Below are 23455 nucleotides of genomic sequence, written 5' to 3'. Positions count from 1 at the left end.
TGAAACATTTACTCGTCTTTTCGGCAGTTTTCTACTATCTCTACTTCACGTTGCCATTTTTTCTTTGCTGCTAGACGGAATTATTTACATGCGACACAGCCAGACAGCACTGAATGAAACAGAAAAGACAAGATTCAAAGTGACCTACCGCTTTCTGTTAGAAACTCAAGGGCTTCATATGTTGTCTATTACAGATTTGTTGCTCTGAAGCCCAATGTGACGCTGTGGTATGTTGCTATATTTGTCTTTACCGTGCTTTTTGGCGTGAATTCATATCAGGGGGAACTTGGTCAGGTTACCTCAAGTTATTAGACTGTTATACGGTTGGCAAACACAAGCCACTATACTATGTTGCCTTCAAGAGCTGTGAACCTGCACAGGCTGCCACACTTCAGACTCAAACCTTCTTGCACTTCTGCATATGGAAAAGCCTCCTGCTCCCGACTGGTGCTGGGCATCGAGACGAGCTGTGATGACACCGGGGCTGCAGTGATGGACGAGGCCGGGCTGATCCTGGGAGAGTCTCTGCACTCCCAAAAAGAAGTCCATCTGAAGTAAGTCACAGCGTAGGACTGGGCGATAATTCAATATTATCGTTTGTCGTCTTTCAGTGGAAACATATCGTCATGATATGGTGATTCTGGGGTATCCTGACACACAATTCTGCTGTCTAAATTGATAACAAGAAACATGTATTAAAAAACGGACAAAATTAGATATGGTAGGAATATTACCCTATTAGAAAATTTCATTTTTTTATAATTTTAAAATAATATTACTTAAAATGTTTCCTACCCCACTTTGTCAGAGTTTTTAAATACAATTTGCTTGTTATCATCAATTTTGACAGCAAAAGTGTGTCAGGATATCCCAAAATCACCATATCATGATGATATGATTCCACTGAAAGACGATTAACGATAATATTGTCCAGCCTTATATATAGGCTAAGTCTGGAGTTTTTCACTTTTTTTAATATACTTATTATTTGTCACATTTAATGCCTGTACATTATTTATATCAGTCTGCTTGACGATAATATAATCTCTTCTTTTTTTTAAGTAATAAGATAACCTTCAAAAGTAAATTAAACATCAATAACTACATTTAGAGATGGAAAAAACGGAACAAAACTGAAAAATAAGGAAAGTCTGAAAAACGTGGAAAAAAGAAAAGGAAAGAGAAAAGAAACTAAAATAACTACAAAAAAAGAAAAAAACAGGTAAGTTTTTCACTTTAGCTTTGATTTCTGCTCTCCACTTGCAGGACCGGCGGCATCATCCCCACCGTGGCACAGCAGCTGCACAGAGAAAACATCGCCCGTGTGGTGCAGGAGGCTTTGGAGCGGAGCGGCGTGAACCCGGGCCAGCTGTCGGCCGTGGCCACCACCGTGAAGCCCGGCCTGGCCCTGAGCCTGGGCGTCGGCCTGGACTTCAGCCGGAGCTTTGTGAGGCGTCACAGCAAGCCCTTCATCCCCATCCACCACATGGAGGCCCACGCCCTGACCGTCAGGATGCTGCAGCCCGTCGCCTTCCCCTTCCTGGTCCTGCTGATCTCTGGCGGCCACTCGCTCCTCGCCGTGGCCAGAGGGGTCGACGACTTCCTGCTGCTGGGCCAAACGCTGGACGAAGCTCCGGGGGACACGATGGATAAAGTGAGAATGTTTAACTAGGCCACTCTGCAAAGTTTCATGCATTTCAGTTCATGGGAAGTCAGTTTTACCCTAAAGAAAGAAAGAAGAAGAAAAAGAAGATGCATGAAGAGAATACTTGAGACTTGACTTGACTTGACTTGTGCTTTGATGACTTGAAAAGGTTTCTAAAGTCTTGACAAAAGATCTTGTGTTTGTGTAAATGACTTGGATTGAAAGTGATGATTGAAGTTGAAACTGATTATAAAAATCAAACTCATGATGCTCTTACCAAGTTTTTATCCTATTAAAACCATATTGCATTGAAAAGTCCTAGATATTTAGTTTTCTTTAAGATATTACATTGATACTGGACTCTTGATTTGTTCTGACTTGACTTGCTGTTCTACATTTAGACTTGGGACTTGACATTAATGACATGGACTTGATTTGGTAATCCACATTTAGACTTGGGACTTGATTTAAGACTTGTGCCTCAAGACTTGAGACTGACTTGGGACTCGAGCAAGTTGACATGGTCAAACCTCTGGGATATAAGTTTTCAGGGCCTTTAAACTTGGCTGTTGTTGCTTTTTTCTGGTTGTGATGTTCAGTTTGTGATCATAACTAAAATGAATCTTTGTTTTTCATTCACAGGTGGCAAGACGTTTGTCGCTCATCAAACACCCTCGCTGCTCCACCCTGAGCGGGGGACAAGCTATAGAGCTGCTGGCAGCGGACGGGGACAGGAGGAGGTTCCCCTTCAGGACGCCCATGGGACAAAACTATGACTGCTGCTTTTCTTTCGCTGGGCTGCGGAATCAGATTACAATGACTATAATGAAAACAGAGGCAGAGGAAGGTAAGAGGACAGTCAGTGTGCATGAAATGATTAACGCTCTCCTGAATGACAAACATAACCATGTAAGTCAGTGATTGCCACCATGGGGATTAAACATTAGATGTTTTTAGAACTTTATTTATTGCCTGATGTCTTTGGATGAGTAAGACACACTGAAATACCTGGTGCAAAACATTTTGAAAAAATTAGGAATATTCAATTCAATACTGCTTCAAAAACACTTTGCAGTCAAACAACTGGTACTGGTTGTGCATTAGGGCTGCAACTAATGATTTTTTTCATCATTGATTAACTTATTGATTGAGATCGATTTAGATCCATTTCTATATGACCAACTTTTGATTTTGTGCCTCTGTATGGGAAACACTGCATCTCACAGCCAAAACGCCCTCTAGAGGCCATCTGACGAAGCGCATCATCTCACTAAGTGTTACCTGACTGACTGACTGACTGACCTGAATTCGCCTCGTGATGCCCTCGGCTGCGGTGGGAAAGAGTCACCCTCCATGTGTTTTCCTTCTCCCCAGGTGTGCAGCAGGGGGCGCTGTTGTCCTGCGTGAGCGACATCGCAGCTGCCACTCAGCACTCCGTCGCCTCTCACCTGGCAAAGCGCACACATCGCGCCATCTTGTTCTGTAAAGCAAAAGGCCTTCTGCCAGCATGCAGTCCCACCTTGGTGAGCACGTTGCTTCTTATTTAATGAAATAAACTGATGTATTGTGTAGTCACATATCAAGAGAAGATAATTCACTGTTGTTTTCCTTTTTTTAATTCATTTTATATTATTATTTCTGTTTATTTCCTGTTTGTTCAAACATTGATGAAGCCCTGATGGGTGAAACATCTGCCAAATTAACCAGACTTTTTAATCTGCATTTGAGAGTGCAGGTCTTCTCTTCTCTTGATAAGTGATATAGGAATTGAAATGTATTCTACTTGCATTAACTGTAACTTCAGCTAAAAGCCTAAGAGCTAACTGTAACTGAGAACCTTTAAACCGGAGCACATTTACATGTGAAGCTTTCATCAGAAACGTCTCTTCTCTGCCAGGTTGTGTCTGGAGGAGTCGCTAGTAATCAATACATCCGGAAGGCTTTGACGATCATCACCGAGGCGACCGGACTGCATCTGCTCTGCCCTCCGGCCAAGTTCTGCACTGACAATGGAGTGATGATTGCATGGTGTGTGTGTGTGTGTGTGTGTGTGTGTGTGTGTGTGTTGGCAAAAACATCAGTAAACAGTTTTGACACTGAATTCAGAGATTTTACCCGCTTTGGAATCATGTTCATTTAAGACAAACATATATATGTGTATTTTAGGAATGGTGTTGAGCGGCTGAGGGAAGGGAAGGGGATTCTGCCTCATGATGTGGATGTGAGCTACGAGCCGAAGTAAGTCAGAACCGAGTGAAGATTTCCATTTACAATTTCACAGGAAAGTGAATTGCAACATCAAACCATCAATTGTTCTGAAGTGGCTGATCAGAAAAGCATCACCTTCCTTTATAGAAATACTCAGGGTTCCCACTGGCCTTGAAAATAAGGCCTTGAAAGTTTTTGAAAATGAATGGATGGCCTTGAAAGTACTCGATTTTTAAAAATGATTATATAGCACCCAAATTTAGCAATGTGCCTCAGATCTCTGGATCTCTCGGATCAATGAGGAAAACTCTGTGATGGAGATTCAATTTGTTTTAAAATGAACGATTTCTCCAGGATTTCTTGAATTAACAAGATCAGGAGTAAAAAATGAAGCCTCTATGATGTCTAACTTGCACCAATGTCATGTGTTACACCAAAACATGACAATTTTGAGTCCTTTAATTTCACCAGATAAGACACTGAAAGTCATTGAAAACACCTTGAAGTTGATCTCCAAGTGAGAAACCCTGAATAACTTGGTTGCCATTTTTCAATCTTCTCAAAGTACAAGTGTTAATCTAATGACAGTTCTTTTTCCCACAGACCAATTTATATTTCTCCAACATTATTTTTATAAGAATTTTTATCCCTTCCATGAATTAGGCCTACAGAAGCCATTTCAGAAGAAGACATTTGGTGTTCTGTTGTGTGAAAATAGATGTTATGATCTATACAACACTGTCAGACTCTACTGTGTTCTGATGAATCTGCACTGCTGAGTAAATCACCATTGATTCACATCAGTTTTGTGTTGTAGGGCTCCCTTGGGTGTTGACATTACAGCAGAGGTGAAGGCAGCAGCGATCAGGGTGCCACCGGTCAAGCTGAAGATAACCAACTGACAGACTGTTTTGTCCTGTGCGAAAAAAAACAAAAATGTGTACATATTGTATACATACTGTATTTATGAAGCACATTACCCAGCTATTTATTATTAAATCTTTTTTATTACATCTTAGCAGAGTATTTTTTTCCAACATCCTGTGATTTTAATCTCAGCTTTTCTTTTCTGTCATCCTGATTTATTCAATACACAGGGTTCCCACGGGCCTGGAAAATCCTTGAAAGTTTGTGAATTAGAATAGAGGAATAGAAAAGTAGGAATCGAAAATAAAGTATAAATAAAGGCCTTCATATTTTTGTATATATTGTGGTGTTACTTTTATCGTGTGGAACAGTTTAAACCACTGCATTTTCTGTCATTCATACCATCTAAAAGTGGCCAAAAATAATGTTATCGTTTCTGAAGCCGCAGAGAGGAGTTCATCCTCCCAGCAGGTGGCAGCACACACTCACATACTCACACGTCATGGTGCGCACCAACGAAGAAGAAGAAAAAGAGGACCCGCCGCTCTTTAGTTAAATTAAACATGGCTGCCTTCATGGCAAACAGAGTTGTTGTGCTCATTTAACAAGTGAAAAGTGATAGATTTGCAACTTCGTCACACCAGCCACATTTGATGGTTTCCGTTACGACGAAATAGAAAGTCTGATTAGCGATAGGTATTGTAAATCTCTCATTATAACTCTCCGGTGGCTTGTAAAGTCACGGACGCTACTCTTAGCTTTTGGCTAATGCGTTAGCTGACCTACATGTTTCTTAATTGTGATGATTGAGTTATTTAGGTTTTTAACTAATATAATTTACTGTGCAACACGATAGACACGATAATAAACACTGACGTCAGTATGAATAATTACCCTCTTGGTAAATTATTGTAACGTTACGATATGTATCACAATGTTATAACACGCGTTTACACTGTTTATGTCTTATCCAGGTTCGTGTGTTTCCTGGGGTTTGAGGAGCATGTTATCCAGGTAGTGCAGACGGTCCTGGACGAGCAGCAGCATGGAAACACATTTCTCCCCAGAGGAAGAGGAGACGCCGCATGTCGTCGACATGACCACCAGTGAAAAGGTGACAGTCCGGCCCGCCAGGCAGGCAGGCAGGCAGGCAGGCAGGTGTCAGCTGCAGACAGACTGCAGGTGTCTGGAGCTGACATCATGCCTGCTTTCAGTTTTTATGGGCTGCGTGGACCCAAATACTCACTATATGATCTCAGTTGTGAAAAATGACTCTTTGCTTCGTTGATAAACCTGCATGTTGCGTGATATTTGAGAATTATATATTACATTAGTGAATATCAGTTAAATTCAGAGGTGGAGACTCGAGTCACAGTTTTACTTGCCTGAGACTTGACTTGATGTATGAAGACTTGGGTTCTGGTGCCTTGGGACTTGACTTTAACTTGTATTTTGATGACTTGAAAAGGTTTCTAAAGTCTTGACAAAATATCATAGAAATCAAACTCATGATGCTCTTACCAAGCTTTTATCCTATTAAAGCCATATTGCGTTAAAAAATCCTAGATATTTAGTTGTCTTTAAGATATTAAATTGATACTGGACTCTTGATTTGTTCTGACTTGATTTGGTAATCCACATTTAGACTTGAGATTGTACCTCAAGACTTGAGACTGATTTGGGACTTGAGCAAAGTTGACTTGGTCACACCAACAGTTAAGTTTACTCTTATTCCTGCCAAATTGTTTTATTGCAAAAAATCAGTGTGCACTATGGAATATTGTGGGGGCAGTACACGTTTTTGAAGATGAAAAGTAAAAGCACGTAAAAAATCGTATGCGTTATTTACAGTTAATCCCTGCAAGTGCACGATCTCCAGTTTTAAAAAGGTGTTTGTGTCGAGCAGCTAAACCGGCCACAGAGAAGCAAGATTCCTGGCAGGAATAACAGTGACCTATTACTCTCTATATGTGAAATATATTAATATCACTGAGATTTAGGATAGGAGGCAACCAGGCCTCAAATTTCATGTAGTTACTATATAAATAAAAGTTTAAGGAGTAGCTCATGTTGTCTTTTGACTTCCTCTTACAGGTGGTGGATCTTCTGAATCAGGCCGCTCTGATCCCCACAGATGAAAAGCTGACGGTCCTCAAACAGGTTCGTAATCTGCTCTCTTCCAGTCCGGCTTTCCTACTCTGTTGTGTGAGATCCACAAGGAAATGTGAACAAAAAGCAGTTGGGAAATCATTTAGAATTTGTCTAAATACTAAAGGTTCTCTAAGCATCACTTTGTTATTTTGTGTTGTGATGGACTGTTTCCCTGCCTTCAGCCCAATGCATGCTGGGATATGATCCAGCCTCCTGCCACCATGAAAGGGATTAAGCAGGTAGAGAACAATGACTGACTGAACTTTATGCTATTTTCAGGTCCAGGAGCTTATCATCAACAAGGATCCTTCACTACTTGACAATTTCTTGGATGTAAGTAAGCATGAGAGCCACACTCTCATACTAACTGTATCTTTATTTGGCCTGAAATACACTTGAATGTGAGGCTATACGGCCTAAGCAGTATTCAATATAAAGTAGCCCAATATGCAATTGTTTTCTTTATCTTAACATGTATATATATATTAAAATTCTACTTCATAAAGCCTCTTTTTCACCCCACCCTGTTTGTCTTGCAGGAGATGATCGCTTTTCAAACTGACAAGTCTATGGAAGTGCGAAAGTTCGTCATTGGCTTCATAGAGGAAGCATGGTGGGTTATCAGACTGCAGTGTTTCCCATCAGCATCATACATGATTGTAAATGTAAGGTGTGTGTGAAAGAAAACATTTTGCAGGTTTCTCAAACTTTTCATTTGTCATGTTTTTTTTTTCCAGTAAAAGGGACAACGAGCTGCTTCTTCGACTGATCGCCAACCTGAACATGCTGCTGAGGGATGAAAGTGTTAACGTGGTGAAGAAAGCCATCCTCACCCTCACTCAGCTGTACAAAGTCACTCTGCAGGTACAGAACTAGGTCAACCTGGGATCTGGGATCAAATCCAAACCAAAATTGTGACTTACACTACCAGTCAAAAGTTTGGACACACCTGATTGAATGTACTATGTTTTTCATGATCTTAAAGACATTTTGATCTAAAGGCTTCTGCTTAAATGCTTGAAATTTGTTTCTTAGACAAATATAAATAGTGAAGTAGATGCATGTGTATGAATTTCTGAAATTCTGCTTTAAAGAATCTAAAATATAAGATAGTTTTGATTTGTTTAACACTTTTTTGGTCGCTGCATAATTCCATTTGTGTTATTTCTTAGTTTTGATGTCTTTACTATTATTCTAAAATGTGGAAAATAGTAAAAAATAAAGAAAAAATATGTGTCCAAACTTTTCACTGGTAAAGAAAATTTGAATATTACATTAGTTTCCCCTGTTATTTTGTGATATATCCCGGAAATAAATCAGTGTTTTCATCACAAAACCTATTTCTGTTATCCCAAAGAATGAATGCCATAGATCTGATTTGGTTAATTTTTTTTATCATACTCTTTGATAGGATTATACAATAGAATCATAAGTTTTTATATAAATGTGGTCTTTTCAAACCTCGTACATAGCTGGTTACCATGTGATTTGATTTATCCACGAGTGTTCGTCTCTTTCATGCCAGTGGCTGGTGCGCTCCAAAGCCGTGTCAGAGATGCAGGAGGCGTGCTGGGATATGGTCACGCAGATGAAAGGCGACGTTCTGGCCTTGTTGGACTCTGAAAACGACGGCGTGCGCACTCACGCCATCAAGTTCACAGAGTCGCTCATCATCACTCTGTCGCCGCGGACGTCAGACTCCGACATCCCCAAGCGGCAGGAGGGCGACATCAGCCTGGACAAAATACCCAGAGATCACTCCTACATCCGCTACGGTAACTGGGTTCATGTTCGCTACAGCAGCTGAAGGAGGCCTGGGCAGTAATTCAATATCATAGTTTATCGTCTTTAAATAGAATCAGAACGTGAGGAAATGATAATGTTGAGTTATCATGATACACAATTCTGTTGTCTAAATTAATGATAAAACGAATTAAAATCTCACAAAATGAGATCTGAATCAAATTAGGGAATATATTTTTAGTTTTATCACGCTTTATTTAGCCATGCAGTTAATGGGATCGACATCAATTTGATTATTTAACATATGATTCTGCATATCTTAGCAGATGTGTTACATATTGATATTGAAATAAGTCCTTACTTTTTTAATTTGTGTATGTGTGAAGTGTGAAGCTTCCCATATGAAGTACCTCCATCTGTGATTAGAGCTTATCTAATCGAACTGAATTGTCCTCCCTAGACGTTCTGTGTGAGGAGGGAAAGGCTGCGCTGGAGAAGCTGCTGAAGTTCATGGTCCACCCGGCCATTTCCAGCATCAACCTGACCACAGCGCTGGGCTCTCTGGCCACCATCGCCCGCCAGAGGCCCATGTTCATGTCGGAGGTGGTGCAGGCGTACGAGACGCTGCATGGTAAGTAAGACTGAGCCAGTGTTGTCTTGAGTCTCAGTGACAAGTCAAGTCTCTAACCAGTTTGAGTCCCATTTGAGTCAGTGCAGTGTGTCAGGATGTGTTGAAAACATACAAATAAATAGAGAGCCCATTGTGGTGTCAGTCTGCCATTGATCACAGTGGAAAAAATAAGTGGACAACAACACGTTTTGGCTCCAAACTCGTATTATTTTGGATGTGAAATGACATTATGACTATGAGGTTAAAGGTTAAGTCGCTGTAGCTTTAATGTGACTGAGAAAGGAATAATGACATCTTTTGTTGGTATCTTTTTTTAGTGCAACTCTATTATGGCCAAGTTCAATTTGAATCGTCTCCTGTTGACTCAAAGTCAAGTCATCTATTTTGAAAATGTAATCCAAACCAAGTCATGAGTTTGTATCCCACACTCAGTCTCTTATTCTTTAAAAATTTAAAACACTTGTTTAATAAAAATTCATGAGGTGAGAATAAAAATTTCACACTTCTACCTTTGATGTGATGTTTTTTGTTTTATTGATGTAATGTGATTTGTTTTTATTTGTTTTATTGATGTGATGTACATGGATGTGATGTTGTGTTTTAATTGGTGAGACCAAAACAATTTTCCTGCCTTGGTGGGACAATAAAGTTTGATTCTATTCTACTCTACTCTATTCAGCAAACCTGCCACCAACTCTGGCCAAGTCTCAGGTGAGCAGCGTGCGGAAGAACCTGAAGCTGCACCTGGTGGCGGTCCTGAAGCATCCCTGCTCCCTGGAGTTTCAGGGTCAGATCAGCACTCTGCTGCTGGACCTGGGAATGCCCCAGAGCGAAATAACCAGATCCACACCGGCGCCACGCGAGCAGCGCAAGAGACCGCGCCACGAACAGTACACAGAGGGCAAGAAGATCAAGATGGGTTAGTATGGTGATATCACAGACATACTGACTTACTGTTTGTAGTCATTAGACCGGGAGACCAGGGTTCACACACAGATCTGGAAAGCATGGACACAAATGGAAACAAAATTTGGTAATTTCAAGGTTTTGATACATTTTTACATAAGATAAGAAAAGAAAAAAGGAACTTTAGCACACCTAAAAGTCTTTAAGTGACATGCATAGGACAGAGGCAGTTACTGAAAAAGAAATATAATCCTGCACACTGTCTACACTTGCATAGTGCTTTATTACCAATTATTGTATATAATTATTATTATTATTATTATTATTATTATTATTTTTAATCTTATCTTAATACCTGTGTTATTGATTTTTATTGTTTCTCTTGTAAAGCACTTTGAGCTGCATTTTATGATATGAAAGGTGCTATATAAATAAAGTTTATTATTATATTATTATTATTATTATTAATAAAGCACCATGCAAGTGTAGACAGTGTGTGGGATTATATTTCTTTTTCAGTAACTACGTAAGATGAGAAGAAAATTCACAAAAAAAGTGGAACAAATATGGAAAAATATTGCCGTACTGTCCTGATACACCTACAACTACACATTTTCTGGTTTTAAACCCATCTTCTATACTCTAATATTTCTTGCTGTGAAGAATAGTCTTTATCTATAGAAGCAATATGGCGTAGTCATTAGGGTCAATCAGTATAAATCATACTGAACACCAAAATCTTCAAATGAAATCAAGAAATGAAGGTCTGGAAAAAGTAGGAACCCAATGAGCCACATTTTTAAGTCCCGATGCCGTAAGACCTGCAGTTGCATACAGTAAACAACCAAGACCACCAATTGTATTTGTGTCTGTGTGTGCAGAGCCGACCCTGATGGAGGATGACGAAGACAAAGAGGAGCCGGCCCCGCTTTCAGTCTCTAAGCCCTCCGCTGTGCCGGTGGCTCAGTCTGCGATCGACCTCACGGCTGAGTTCCTGCACCCGCTGCTCAGCCCCGAGAACGTGGCCAACCTGGTGAGCTGCAGCGGATGTTGTTTTTTTTTTGACAAATCTCTCGCTTTGACCCCAACAGTACGACCGTTCAGCTCACATCTCTGTTGTTCTCTCATCATTTAGGTGCTGATCAGCATGGTGTATCTGCCGGACGTCATGCCAGCCTCCTTCCAGGCCACGTACACACCAGTCGAGTCGGCAGGCACTGATGCCCAAATTAAACATTTGGCTCGGCTGATGGCCACGCAGATGACGGCAGCCGGGATTGGTCCAGGTCAGTAACAGAAAGACAAAATGTTGTACAGTGTGTGTGATGTTTGCCACATTTTTGTATTCACAACAGATAGAAATGTTCTATTTCTGTCAACTAAAAACATATTCTTCCTCTCTCAGGACTTGAGCAGTGCAGAGCTCGAGAAGAAGACGCCGGCAAAGAGGAAGGCAACGATGACGACTCTGTCGCCAAAGATCTGCTCATCAAGCGCAAAGTGCCAGCCGTGATGCTGGGCCAGGCGATCTCTGTGGTGGGAGGTTACGCAGAGAAGGTTCAGGCCGCCGAGGCTCCGCTCGTCAAGAGGCTTCCTGAACCCATCCTTCCTTCTGCACCAACCAAGTGAGTTCTGACACACAGGGCGACTTTTGGGCAGCTCAGAGCGGCAACGGTGCCCAAAGGATTTGTGTTTATCACATATAGGAGCATCTTGTTGTTGTTGCTTGTTGCTGGGAGCATTGCCCACTAGCATGATAGCATCACCAAAAATTGTTTAGTGTAGCACCACTCTGATACTTCATACCTACTCATTTTCACACCATTGAACTTAAAGTAATTACTGTATTAAGTAAGTGTTTTATATACATAAATGCTGGTTCTTCACTCTCTATTGCCGATTGATACTGTACAATAGTGATTCAACCTATAACCAGTTCATGCTATGGCTGGACGATATGGTTGAAATCAATATCATGGTAATCATAAGGATTTTTCTCGATATCAATATATATCACGATATGGTTCATGTATGCAAAATCATGTTAAATAATCAAATTAATGTTCATCTCATTGAACCGAATGGTAATGTTAGGTGTGATGTCAAACAAAACTGAAATTTTCAAATAATATTCCTACCATACCTAATTTTAGTTTTTAAGTAAAATTTGCTTGTCATCATCAATTTAGACAGCAGAAATGTGTGTCACGATATTAAAATATCTTCATATCATCACGATATGATTCCACTGAAAGACGATAAACGATAATATTGAATTATTGTCCAGCCCTAGTTCATGCAGTTCACGCTTTTAAATTTGCTGTTCTCAACACCTATATGAGAGGGTCCTTCTTTCCTGGGAAAAATCCTCTGCTGCACAGGAAGCGATGCGTTTTATGTTTACAGATGCAACAATAGTGGCTTGTTTGGCATAAATATGAGAGGATAGAAGAAATATAAGAAGATGCACTCTACATTTAATATCTTTATTATTGCAGTATGTTGGGTCAGTGCCTACACTGCGTGCAAAAGGCCAAAGCAAAAGAAACCCAATAATTGTTGTTTGTTTTGTTCTTTGCCCACTTTGGTCTAAACCCCATTTATTACCTTGTTTGTTTTCTTTCTCTTCCAGAATGGCAGGGGCGAGTGGGAGAAAAAAAGTGTTTCGTTTGTCAGATGTCGTCCAGCCTTTATCGGACACCCAGATCGAGAAGTTAACCTCCTTGTCAGTCAAACGCATCCTGCATTCAGAAAAGGCGATTGCACAGAGCGGCATGTCCCATGTAAGTAACCCAAACCATGACACTTCTCTCACTGAAATCCAAGATGGCGTAACGCTTGACTCGGAAGAGCACTGGGAGGCATCTTACATGGATTTTAATGCATGTAAGAAGCACAAATGCACTCCTCTCGCATTAGAACTGCATCAGAAATATTACCCTCATTATAATACCCTATGACATAAGTCAAAAATACTAAATGGACATTTTCCCTGCTGTAAATATTTGGTAGAGGGAGAAATTCACTGGCATCTAGATAGAGTTCTGCTTTAAGCTGATTGGCTTTTGCTTTACTGCATCATGTGAATTTCTCACTCTAGTTGAAAAATTTCAACACAAGTGAACGCCTCTTCGCCTTAATTTGTGCTTAGAGCAAAGTTGCATCCATCTCACTGTGTTTGCTTCCTTCCATTGACTTAGTATGTGTTTGTGGCCCCTACACATTTTTGTTCTCTCTAAATGTAGAGTTACTGCACAGTGTTTAAATCAAGGTCTCAATTGCGCTCATTGTGCTTATAATGAGCTTTTGTTGCCTTAAAATGACTCTGAATAGCACTTGAAGTTCAGTTATACTGGAGATAGTTAAATAATAACAGGCAAAAGAGGGAATGAAGCTCATTGTTTGTGGTTAAGAAGGCTGACCTCTCCAAAAGAATATTCCAAGGCACACTTCTTTGTTGAAAAGGTTAAAAAGCCTTTAATATATGGGCTACACCTACACTACACTATCAACTATACAGTCTTCATCAGGGCATGAACTATGAACACAGTTAAATAATACTTCTACTACTACTCATAATAACCTTTATTTGTGTAGCACATTTCAAAACAGAGCTATAAAAAGCGTGCCTGCTCAAACCAAGTGCCTGTTCCATAAGGATAAGTTAACCACAGTGAACCTGTGCTGCAGGTCAGAGTGAAGCTCCTGTCCCGGCTGGTGACGCAGTTCGAGGGGATGATGAAGGAGGACGTGCTGGAGTTCATCCTGGAGGACATCAGGACCAGGAGCGACCTGGCCTTTTCTCTCCTCTACCAAGAGTACAACACCTACCTCAGCCAGCTGCCCACCGGGCTGCTGGACAGCTATGACCACTGTCTCTACACGCTGCTGTCCGGCCTGCAGGAGAAGCCGGAGCAGCGGGACGGGTGAGGAACACGCTGTGCTTTTCCTTTACGTTCCCTTTTCCTCACGTTCTTAAGGTGTATGAGTAGACAATGAGCAGAAAGGATTGAAATGTGTTTTATCATGACTGAAAACTGGAAAAGTGCTTATAGTATTGTGTAAATTATAGTATTGAAGCATGAGAAAAAAGAATGAACCCATTATCAACTTAAAATGTATAACTTAAGACTGATATTTCAGATAATTTGGGGGTTTATAGATTTATAAAATACCATTTCAAATACATAGGATCTGATCGAAAAGCTATCCAGAACCATCCTCCTCTATAAGTGTTTTCTGTACTGCCAAACAAACCCTGTAATACAGACTCCAAGCTTGAATTTCAACCTCTCCGCCTTGGCCCTGCTTTTTAAGTTTTTCATATTCAAAGATATCGACTTGACTGGCTGTAGAAGGAATGACATGTTGTATAAATCCCTAAACTGAGTGCTGTTCTGTTTTAACGTCCCGTCTCTTCCAGGCTTTTCACAAAGCTGGTACTGGAGGCTCCCATAATAACAGAATCAGCGTTGGAAGTAATACGGCGTTACTGTGAGGACGAGGTAAACGACAGGATCAGATTGCGTCTTGAATAGCGCTTGGTCGTAACACCTGCTTGACTCGACTTTAACGTTCTAACCTGTGTTTCAGTCACGGGTGTATTTGGGCATGACGACCCTTAAGGAGCTCATCGTCAAACGTCCCTCAAGGCAGTTTCAGTATCTCCATGTGCTTCTGGACCTCAGCTCGCATGAAAAGGAGAAGGTGATGAATATTGATTATCCACATCTCTCATCGTATCTAGGGATTAATGTGCAATACGCGTAATCACAGTTTGCTGAACTGATTTTCTAGATTCTCATATTTTGCACTCGTGTTTTATTTTCAGGTGCGCACCACTGCCTTGGCTTTTCTGAAGCGCATGTACGAGAAGGACCAGCTCAGAGACTACATTGAGAAGTTTGCGCTGAACTACATGCAGCTCCTGGTCCATCCCAACCCTCCGTCTCTGCTCTTTGGGGCCGACAAAGACACAGGTTCGGCTTATGTGTGGATGGCAATAACATGACTTTTTTCCACTTAACCTAAAATCCCCAAACAAACCAGGTAGTACTAGTATCTGTCACGTATGGACTTTCTATCATGTGTTTTACCTTTTGTTTATCCAGAGAAGGTTTTGCTTAGCAAGCGTGTATATTTTCAGCAACAACCTGCTACACACTCACATTTACACACCATTTACACACCCCACCATGACTGTAAAACCCTAAAAAATATCCCAAACTCCATTATTTGATTTGATTTTCATTGAGACCAGAGCCATGTTGAACACAGGGTCCAACCGCAACGTCACATTGTGTGAATAAGGTTAATTTTTACAACTTAAGCTAGCATTAAAGGCATAATATCAGCATGCCCTGTCTAAAACGTTGGTATTTTGGTCCATTAGAAAGTAAGTCAGCTAGCAACCTCAATTTCCTTCATTTGTATATTAAACAGAAATGCCACATAGAAAACGTGCAGTGTGCATGTTACTTAGGTATTCAGGTCAGTCAGCTCCTACCTTGACTAACATGTTTTCTGTGGGAAAAGCTGGTAGTTGTTGAGGGAGGGGAGACCCGTTCTCATTCACTTTCCCTGCACAGATTTTCCCAACCAGTCCAAGGATTCAAACTAGCAACCACCCAGTTATAAGTCCATTTCTCCGACCCTGAGTTGTTGTGTGTTGTGCTGTTTGTTGGGACAGAGGTGGCTGCTCCCTGGACTGAGGAGACGGTGCGACAGTGTCTGTTCCTCTACCTCTCCCTCCTGCCTCTGAACCACCGGCTGGTCCATGAGCTGGCCTCTGTCTACACCGAGGCCATCGCTGACATCAAACGCAGCGTGCTCCGAGTGATAGAGCAGCCTGTGAGTCATTCATCACTGTCAGCATATCATCCTCACTTTGTCAAAGTTCCCCTCAATATTTGGTCTTCAGTTTAAGAAGTCACGGTTTGTTATTCGTATGGTCTAAGACATTGTTTGTTTGTGAACATGAAAAACTCCCCTAAAACCACTAGGAAGAAACCAGAGAACTATGGGTGAGTTCACATTAAGCATGTTTGGAGCAGTTTATTATTTATTGAACTCTGGAGTGTTTTACTCCTATAGTTCGGTTCATTTGTGCAGGTGAGAACAATGCCATTCAAACTCAGGTGGCACCAAAAATAAGGATAGGGGATAAGGAGACGGATGTTGACATCTGATAGCCAGCAGTTATGCATGCATGGAAATCCTAGCATAACAAAATGACCTGAGGGCAAACTGCAGTCTGGACTGATGCTCATATCAGTATTCTTCATGTGATCTCACCTAGAGGAAAATGAACTGAAGGTGTGATCGCACCCTCTCAGACTCAAACCTGTAATATCATCAGAATTTTAAAATTTCTGGTTTGTGGGAGAATTGTTCATGTTCACAAAATATTGAATGGACACTTACAAGATAGGAATAACATATACAGATTCTTAAATTTAGTGGTGTTCTATATTAAACTGTGTGTAGATGCTTGTATGTTTGATCGTCACTCAGCGTTCATTATATCTGTCGCCACTATTTTAGATCCGTGGAATGGGGATGAACTCTCCTGACCTGCTGCTCCTGGTTGAAAACTGCCCTAAAGGAGCAGAGACTCTCGTCACTCGCTGCCTGCACATTCTGACGGATAAAGGTAAAAAAAAAAAAAAAAAAAAAAAAAAACATGGCTTATAATAATAATTTCGGTCTGTACAGTGAGATTAGATTTGACTTTATTGTCCACCATAGTGGAAATTTGCCTTTGGCTTCTCCCACATACAAAATCCATAACAACAATAACACAAACAATAATAACACAAACAATAGTACAATACACAACAGTGCAGATCAACCAGTGCATAAATAAATTAATTGCCACAGTGAATTAGTATATTAAAATGTGCAAATAATCACAATACATGCAATAATCACAGGGTCACTTCACTTTCAGTTCACTCACTACAAAATGTCAATTTAAACTGTAGCTCACATAGTAATGGAAGAGCGCTCATTCTCAATAATTTCTTTATTATACTGGAGGAGATTTCCAGTTATTGAATTTTGAATAAAATCTACTTCCTGAATTGATTCACTTCTGTACTGTACTGTAGAAGACAGAAAGATGAAAAGCATCAGTGTGTGAAAGAGTGTTTTCCTCTCTTCTCCTCTTCAGTGCCTCCTTCTCCAGAGCTGGTGGAAAGAGTGCGAGACCTTTACCACAAACGAGTGCCGGATGTTCGTTTCCTAATCCCCGTCATAAACGGCCTGGAAAAGGTAATGATCTGAAACTCTGAAACTCACCTCAATAGTCTAATAAAGGTAATAGATGGTGCTTAATTTTACATTTAGAGCATTTACATGGAGACGGTACTCTCTGTACCTCCGTTAAGATCTTATGTTGATTAAGATACTGCCTTTCTACCACAAGTGTCACACTTTACATGAATACACAGAATATTCTGAGTATCACAAACAAAGCTTATGCAGATGGAAAAATCCAACAGAAAACCCGACAAGGCTTTACATGCCACAGTATCTCGACTAATATTAGTGCATCCCAGATATCTTATTCAAGTTTCATAATCATACTTGGAGCTTATCCATGTTATTAAAAAATGGGGTATATAGTTAACCTGATCCAGCTCAAACAGAAGATTAACGGGTTACAGTTGTAATGTGTCATACCTGACCCTTTTGTTCTTTCTTCTTCTACAGAAAGAAGTCATCCTGGCTCTGCCCAAGCTGATCAAACTGAATCCGATTGTAGTGAAGGAAGTGTTCAACCGTCTCTTGGGCACTCAGCACAGTAAGACACACTCATATCTTCCACTGTTGGATGTCAGGTGTGCTTTTGACACAACAGAAGGTTTTCTCAATGTTATTGTTTTCTTCTTCATTAAGGACCTCCAAACAGACATCTGGCCACACACCCACTTTTCATTAAAATTTCCTTAAGGACCCCAATCTGAAAAGACTTTTGTCATTGGATATGAGTTGCATACGTATGATAAAAATTGACGTTTCTTATTCGCCACTGTTATCTCCCTATGTGATTTTTATGTGACTCTGTTTACCTTTTGTCATTGTGGAAACTTGTACCTGTAAAGCCTTTAGTGCGGTCTACAGACCTCAAGTGGTCATAAGGGGCCACCAGCAAAATGAGTAATGGCTTAACATCATTATTATTTAATTCACTGGTTTTTTGGTCAGTTTAGATGAAAGAGTCTTATAGATGAAGACCTCTGATGTATTTGCACTGTTGTGTGTTTCTTTCAGGTGAGGGAAGTTCATCAGTCTCCCCTCTCACCCCAGGAGAGCTGCTTATTGCCTTACACAACATAGACTCAACCAAATGTGACATGAAGTCTATTATAAAAGGTCAGTATTCCTCTTCAAGACCAAATCCACCCTAAAACAGAATGTGTATTTCTTATTTCTGTTGCTCTTAGACAGCCTTTCTGAACATCAACAATCATTTCTCAAAGCCAGAAACCAGAGAGTTGTGGCTCTAATCTTGTGCTCTCTGCAACCGTTTGTGGTATATAATTGTTTTATTTTTTTTGCATTAAAAAGGATGGTACCCCTAATATGTTCTTCAGTCTTACATTAAAATGTGTTTAGTTTTAAAGTAATGAAAGCATATTACTGTACTGTTTTTAAGGTTTTCATCTTATTAATAAATATCTGGATAATATTGTATATCGAGATAATTTTGGCCGAGATAATCGTACTATGAAGTTTTCATACCGGCACAGGCCTATGCCGCGTGAACCTCAGCTGACGCTGAAATTCTCTCCCTGTCTCTGCGCTGCAGCTACCAACCTGTGCTTCGGGGAGAAGAACGTTTACACGTCGGAGGTGCTGGCGGTGGTGATGCAGCAGCTGATGGAGCAGAGTCCGCTCCCCATGCTGCTGATGAGAACCGTCATCCAGTCGCTCACCATGTATCCCCGCCTGGGCGGCTTCGTCATGAACATCCTGTCCCGCCTCATCGTCAAGCAGGTCGGCGTCCAAATCCAGCCGGACATTCATAGCTCCTACTGTCGATGACGTCGTGGAAACGTCTTGGAGTTTTTTATTCCAGACCTGGAAAAGTTGGAAAATGATAGATATCTCCAAAAAACATGTACATTTTTTGAGAATCTTGTTTTTCGACCTGTCAAATTGTTTAATGTCAGGTCTAGCTCCTGCTAGATCTAGTTACCATTGAAAGATTTTTTTTAAAATGCACAAATTTATGAATACTATTACAGTTAATACTAATTATAAAGCTAATAATAAACACCTTAATTTATAAAGCAGTTTTTAAAACTGTTTACAAAGTGCTTTAACATTCAAATAAAAGCAAACATCATTCTCATAAAATAAATTAAAACAAGAAAGCACTGCATAAGTCCCAAGTGATAGACAAGGCCTGGGAAATTCAAATCAGTAATTCAGCAGCAAAAAAACTATAACATCTGAACTAAGATACTAAAGGATATTGATCATGGTGTATTGTTGGAGAAGTCATGCAAAGTCATACATTTAGCACAAAAGTGTGTACCTTGTACGTAGTTTTCTGGGATAATCAGTGACATTTAGGATCATTTTCTTTTGTTAGACTACAGAACGGTGATGACCCAGTCTTGGTGGATAACACCGGTCCTTATTTTCTCCTGCAGGTGTGGAAGTATCCCAAGGTGTGGGAGGGCTTTGTGAAGTGCTGCCAGAGAACGAAGCCGCAGTCGTTCAGCGTGCTGCTGCAGCTGCCGCCCGCCCAGCTGACCAGCGTGTTCGAACGCTGCCCAGAGATGAGAGAGCCTCTTCTGCAGCACGTCCACTCCTTCACACCTCATCAGGTACCGTTTCCAAGTGATCTACACAAGTGTATATATACAAGTATAGGCCTCATGGATCATCAAGTACAGCAGTAATACCTGATATTATGGGTACAACACTTGTGGCTAGATATGGGGAGAAGAAGTGTGGTAAAGAAGGTTGTTATGGCTTTCATACAACTTTTACTGATGCATCTGCAGTACCTGTTTTCTTCAAAGTAGTGTACATGCATGCAGAATAAAAAACAGTAGAAAGCAAGAAAGATCGCCAATGGTTACCACATAGCAACATATTCCATTTTTACCACAGCCTTCAAGAGCGGCACTCTCTTCTTTACTGAGCAGTATCTATTTTAAAAGAGGGTAAATGTTTTATTGTTGTGAAAATCTATCTTAAATTATAAACTCCCATAATCCTCTTTTGTGTGCAAATGAGATTTGTTAAACGTTGCACAACGGGAGAATGTACTTGTGGGTTCTTCATCTGTTGGTTTATATGGACCGCTGTATATGGCACATTTCCATGTATGTACTGTATGTAATATCCTATAAGATATGTTTGCTAATGGTGTAGGTGTTGACGTTAACCAGTAAGTCAGATAGCCAAGTGTTACTATATTCTCCATAGAAGAGATGAAAGCAGCTGATTAATGAGGAAGCCAGAGAGCTGAGATCACATTCAAACTAATTCAAAATTGTTTAGGTCTTTGTCATCGCCACAAATGCTCTGTGGGACTGTAAAGAATCTAATCTACTTGTTTATAAAGTGCTGTTAGTCTGTGTTAGAGTTTTCCTGCTTTTCTCTGTTGTTCTCTGTTTTCAACTAAAATCTGTTGTTTCTCTTGTAATTCTCTTCTTTCCGCCTCTTCTTTTCTGTTGCAGCAAGCCCACATCCCCGCCTCCATCATGTCAGTCCTGGAAGCCAATAAAAAACAGGAGCCGAAGCCCACAGAGCCTGTTGTGGAGAGAGAGGTAACGGACAAAGACATCGCACAGGGTTCCCACAGGGCCTTAAACATCCTTGAAAGTTTGTGGATTTGAGAAAAGGCCTTGAAAGTACTTGATTTTTATTCAAATATGCCAAATTAATCGGTATGGCTCTCTGGATCAACACTTCCCAAGTTTAACATGAAGAATTTCACCATGAGGCTCTGAGTCTAATTCTGATCATGTCTTACCCTAAACACGACCATTTGGAGTCCTTGAATTCCACCAAACAATTCCTTGAAAGTCACTGAAAAATCCATGAATTTGCTGTCCAAATATGGTGTGGGAACCCTGATCATAGATTTCTGCTTCATTAAGCCTCACACAAACATTTCCTGGCGAGAACTTGCATACTTTGACTTTCCTTCGTTCTTTCGTACTAATTAATGAGTAAACATGTTCTATTAGTGACATTAGTATCTCTAATTTCAAATCAAATCAAATTTTATTTATATGGCACAATTCATTCAACATGAAGCTCAAAAGTGCTTTACGCAGTGAGAAAATAGGAACAACCGATTAAAACAATTTTACTTGGCTTCTCTGCATAATTGTAGCTACATTGAATTGTTTGTGTAAATGAGTGTTACACAAGTTACATGTTGTATAATTGCTTGTGGGATCGGCTATGAACGTACAACATCCATCCCTTCACTCTATTTGTTGTTCTGTCCTCCTTTCCTTTATCCTACAGATTGAACCGATCCCCCCTCCAGCTGCCCCTGTTGTAGCAGAAGCTCCTCCTGCAGTGCTGAAGGATCCAGAGCCGCCAGTCCAGCAGCAACCAGCCGGTCCGAAAGACGAGGAGGAACCCATGGAGCAAGAAGAACCAGAACCAGTCAGACAGGAGGAAACTGTTCACACTGTTCCACAGGTAACACTAAGCTGCGTTTGTCCTCAGGCCTGCTAGTGATGATTTTCATACGTAAGCCATATTGTGAGATATATATCGATCGAAAAAAGTCCTTATGATTACCGTGATATTGATTTCAAAAATATCGCCCAGCCCTAGTGTACTGTGAATTAGGGCTGAACAATTTATCTAAATTTTATCGAAATCGCAATATGGCCTACTGCAATTTTCAAATCGCAAGAGGCGCAATATTTGTTAAAGGCGAAATGTGTGTCAAAATACCATTTTAAATTAAATATTATCGTGCTGCAGAGATGTCCTGGCCTACACATCATATTCTACAGACTTAAGAAAACATCTTTGTTTGGTACAGATCCCCGCAAAAATCACACCATAATCATTTTAATACGTTTTTCAATGAAAATGAGAATAATGATGTAAAAATTATCATTCCCTCTAATATCGCAAATCATATCGCAATTGCAATATCAGTCAAAATAATCGCAATTAGATATTTTTTCAAAATCGTTCAGCCCTACTGTGAATCCATACATTATCAATATGCATGGCCCGGTGGGAATTAAACTTCTAAATATCTGACAGTGTTAGTGCAATGCTCTATCCACTGAGCTAGACAGGATCACAAAATGACTACAATCACACTCATTCGTGATTCTGCTCAGGTGGAGTCGGCGAGAGCGGAGGAAACCCCGTCGCCTCAAGCAGAACCAGCTGAGGAACCGATGGAAGCGTCTCACCCTGAACCCGCAGACCTCAAGGAACCAGAGAAAGACGTTCCTGAAGACGCCGTCACCGACCCCGAGGCCGGCAGCGGCAGTGAAAACGCAGAATGAATCTGCTCAAGACAGATGCACTCAAAACAAATGAACAGTTATGTCCTCTGAAAACACCCTGAAAATGTTCTTGTCAAGCAAATTGCTCTGTGTTGTTTTTGTATTTGTAGAAAATATAAGGTTAATGTATTTTGGACACAAAAAAAAGGAAGGTAAAATTGTGTATGAAAGCATTCCATATGCCTTCATGTCATTATGAGCAAATCAATAAACTAAACACAACTATATTGTCTGTTTTAATTCTCTTTCATTCTTTAATTCCACTGCTCCTCGGATCTCTGTAAGCCTGTGATCAGCATGTCAGCAAGTTGGACAGAAAATGTCCAGATTCAAAAGCAAATGATGCAAGGAAAACTTTGACACCTACAAACAGTGTGCAGCAAATGCTTCAAAGATTAAAAGAAAGAAGAAAAATGTTCATTAAAAGAAAGTTTTATGGTTTCCATTGCTTAGAGCTCCCAGGTTTTGTGCTCCTTCCACCAGGTGATGCATCTTTGAAGTTTTGTGAAGTGGATGGCACAGTTTTTGTCACAGAGGTGTTTTGGGGTAATTTATGAGGCTGTAATTTTGTGGTGTTTAGCAACTATCCTGAGCTTTGACTTGCGACCACTGTTTCTCTGTGCTGATACAGATGGTCTTTGTTTCTTTGGCATAAGTTATCATGATTTTTGAGACTGTTCCCCTTGCCACAATAAATCATTTTGCAGCTATTGTGACCGATGCTCCTGCAATTCAGGCACCAACTAGTCCTATTTTTAAGCTGACTCATTCTGACGCATTCAACTTCATCTG

At 40.5% G+C, this 23455-nt stretch overlaps 2 protein-coding genes across 2 annotated transcripts; both read left to right on the top strand.

The window, feature by feature from the left end:
* Nucleotides 1-134: 134 nt before the first annotated feature.
* On the top strand, nt 135-4872 carry osgepl1 (O-sialoglycoprotein endopeptidase-like 1). Its single transcript, XM_071921701.2, has 7 exons — nt 135-554; nt 1267-1654; nt 2288-2492; nt 3020-3168; nt 3543-3673; nt 3812-3883; nt 4671-4872. The coding sequence occupies exons 1-7, from the start codon at nt 349-351 to the stop codon at nt 4753-4755; spliced, it is 1236 nt and encodes a 411-aa protein (XP_071777802.1). The 5' UTR covers nt 135-348; the 3' UTR covers nt 4756-4872.
* A 412-nt stretch (nt 4873-5284) lies between these two features.
* Nucleotides 5285-22880, top strand: sympk (symplekin). The gene is made up of 27 exons (XM_071921658.2): nt 5285-5416; nt 5695-5834; nt 6815-6880; nt 7151-7204; nt 7411-7484; nt 7609-7735; nt 8397-8646; nt 9075-9245; nt 9925-10164; nt 11033-11184; nt 11287-11437; nt 11557-11776; nt 12784-12934; nt 13842-14077; nt 14575-14656; nt 14745-14858; nt 14983-15130; nt 15841-16001; nt 16695-16803; nt 17323-17423; nt 17865-17955; nt 18426-18527; nt 18964-19151; nt 19814-19990; nt 20852-20941; nt 21651-21830; nt 22493-22880. The coding sequence occupies exons 2-27, from the start codon at nt 5766-5768 to the stop codon at nt 22661-22663; spliced, it is 3675 nt and encodes a 1224-aa protein (XP_071777759.2). The 5' UTR covers nt 5285-5416; nt 5695-5765; the 3' UTR covers nt 22664-22880.
* Nucleotides 22881-23455: the final 575 nt, after the last annotated feature.

Source organism: Centroberyx gerrardi, chromosome 10 (genome assembly GCF_048128805.1).
Source record: "Centroberyx gerrardi isolate f3 chromosome 10, fCenGer3.hap1.cur.20231027, whole genome shotgun sequence".
In the NCBI taxonomy this organism is placed as follows: domain Eukaryota; kingdom Metazoa; phylum Chordata; class Actinopteri; order Beryciformes; family Berycidae; genus Centroberyx; species Centroberyx gerrardi.
This window is presented reverse-complemented; position numbering and strand designations above follow the sequence as displayed.

Bases quoted from the DNA above. Each gene is read 5' to 3' on its own strand.
- osgepl1 (XM_071921701.2), top strand. From the start codon at position 349: ATGTTGCCTTCAAGAGCTGTGAACCTGCACAGGCTGCCACACTTCAGA. The intron at 2,493-3,019 runs GTAAGAGGACAG...CCTTCTCCCCAG, and splicing joins GAAAACAGAGGCAGAGGAAG to GTGTGCAGCAGGGGGCGCTG. The intron at 3,674-3,811 runs GTGTGTGTGTGT...TGTGTATTTTAG, and splicing joins AATGGAGTGATGATTGCATG to GAATGGTGTTGAGCGGCTGA.
- sympk (XM_071921658.2), top strand. From the start codon at position 5,766: ATGGAAACACATTTCTCCCCAGAGGAAGAGGAGACGCCGCATGTCGTC. The intron at 8,647-9,074 runs GTAACTGGGTTC...TGTCCTCCCTAG, and splicing joins TCACTCCTACATCCGCTACG to ACGTTCTGTGTGAGGAGGGA. The intron at 21,831-22,492 runs GTAACACTAAGC...GATTCTGCTCAG, and splicing joins CTGTTCACACTGTTCCACAG to GTGGAGTCGGCGAGAGCGGA.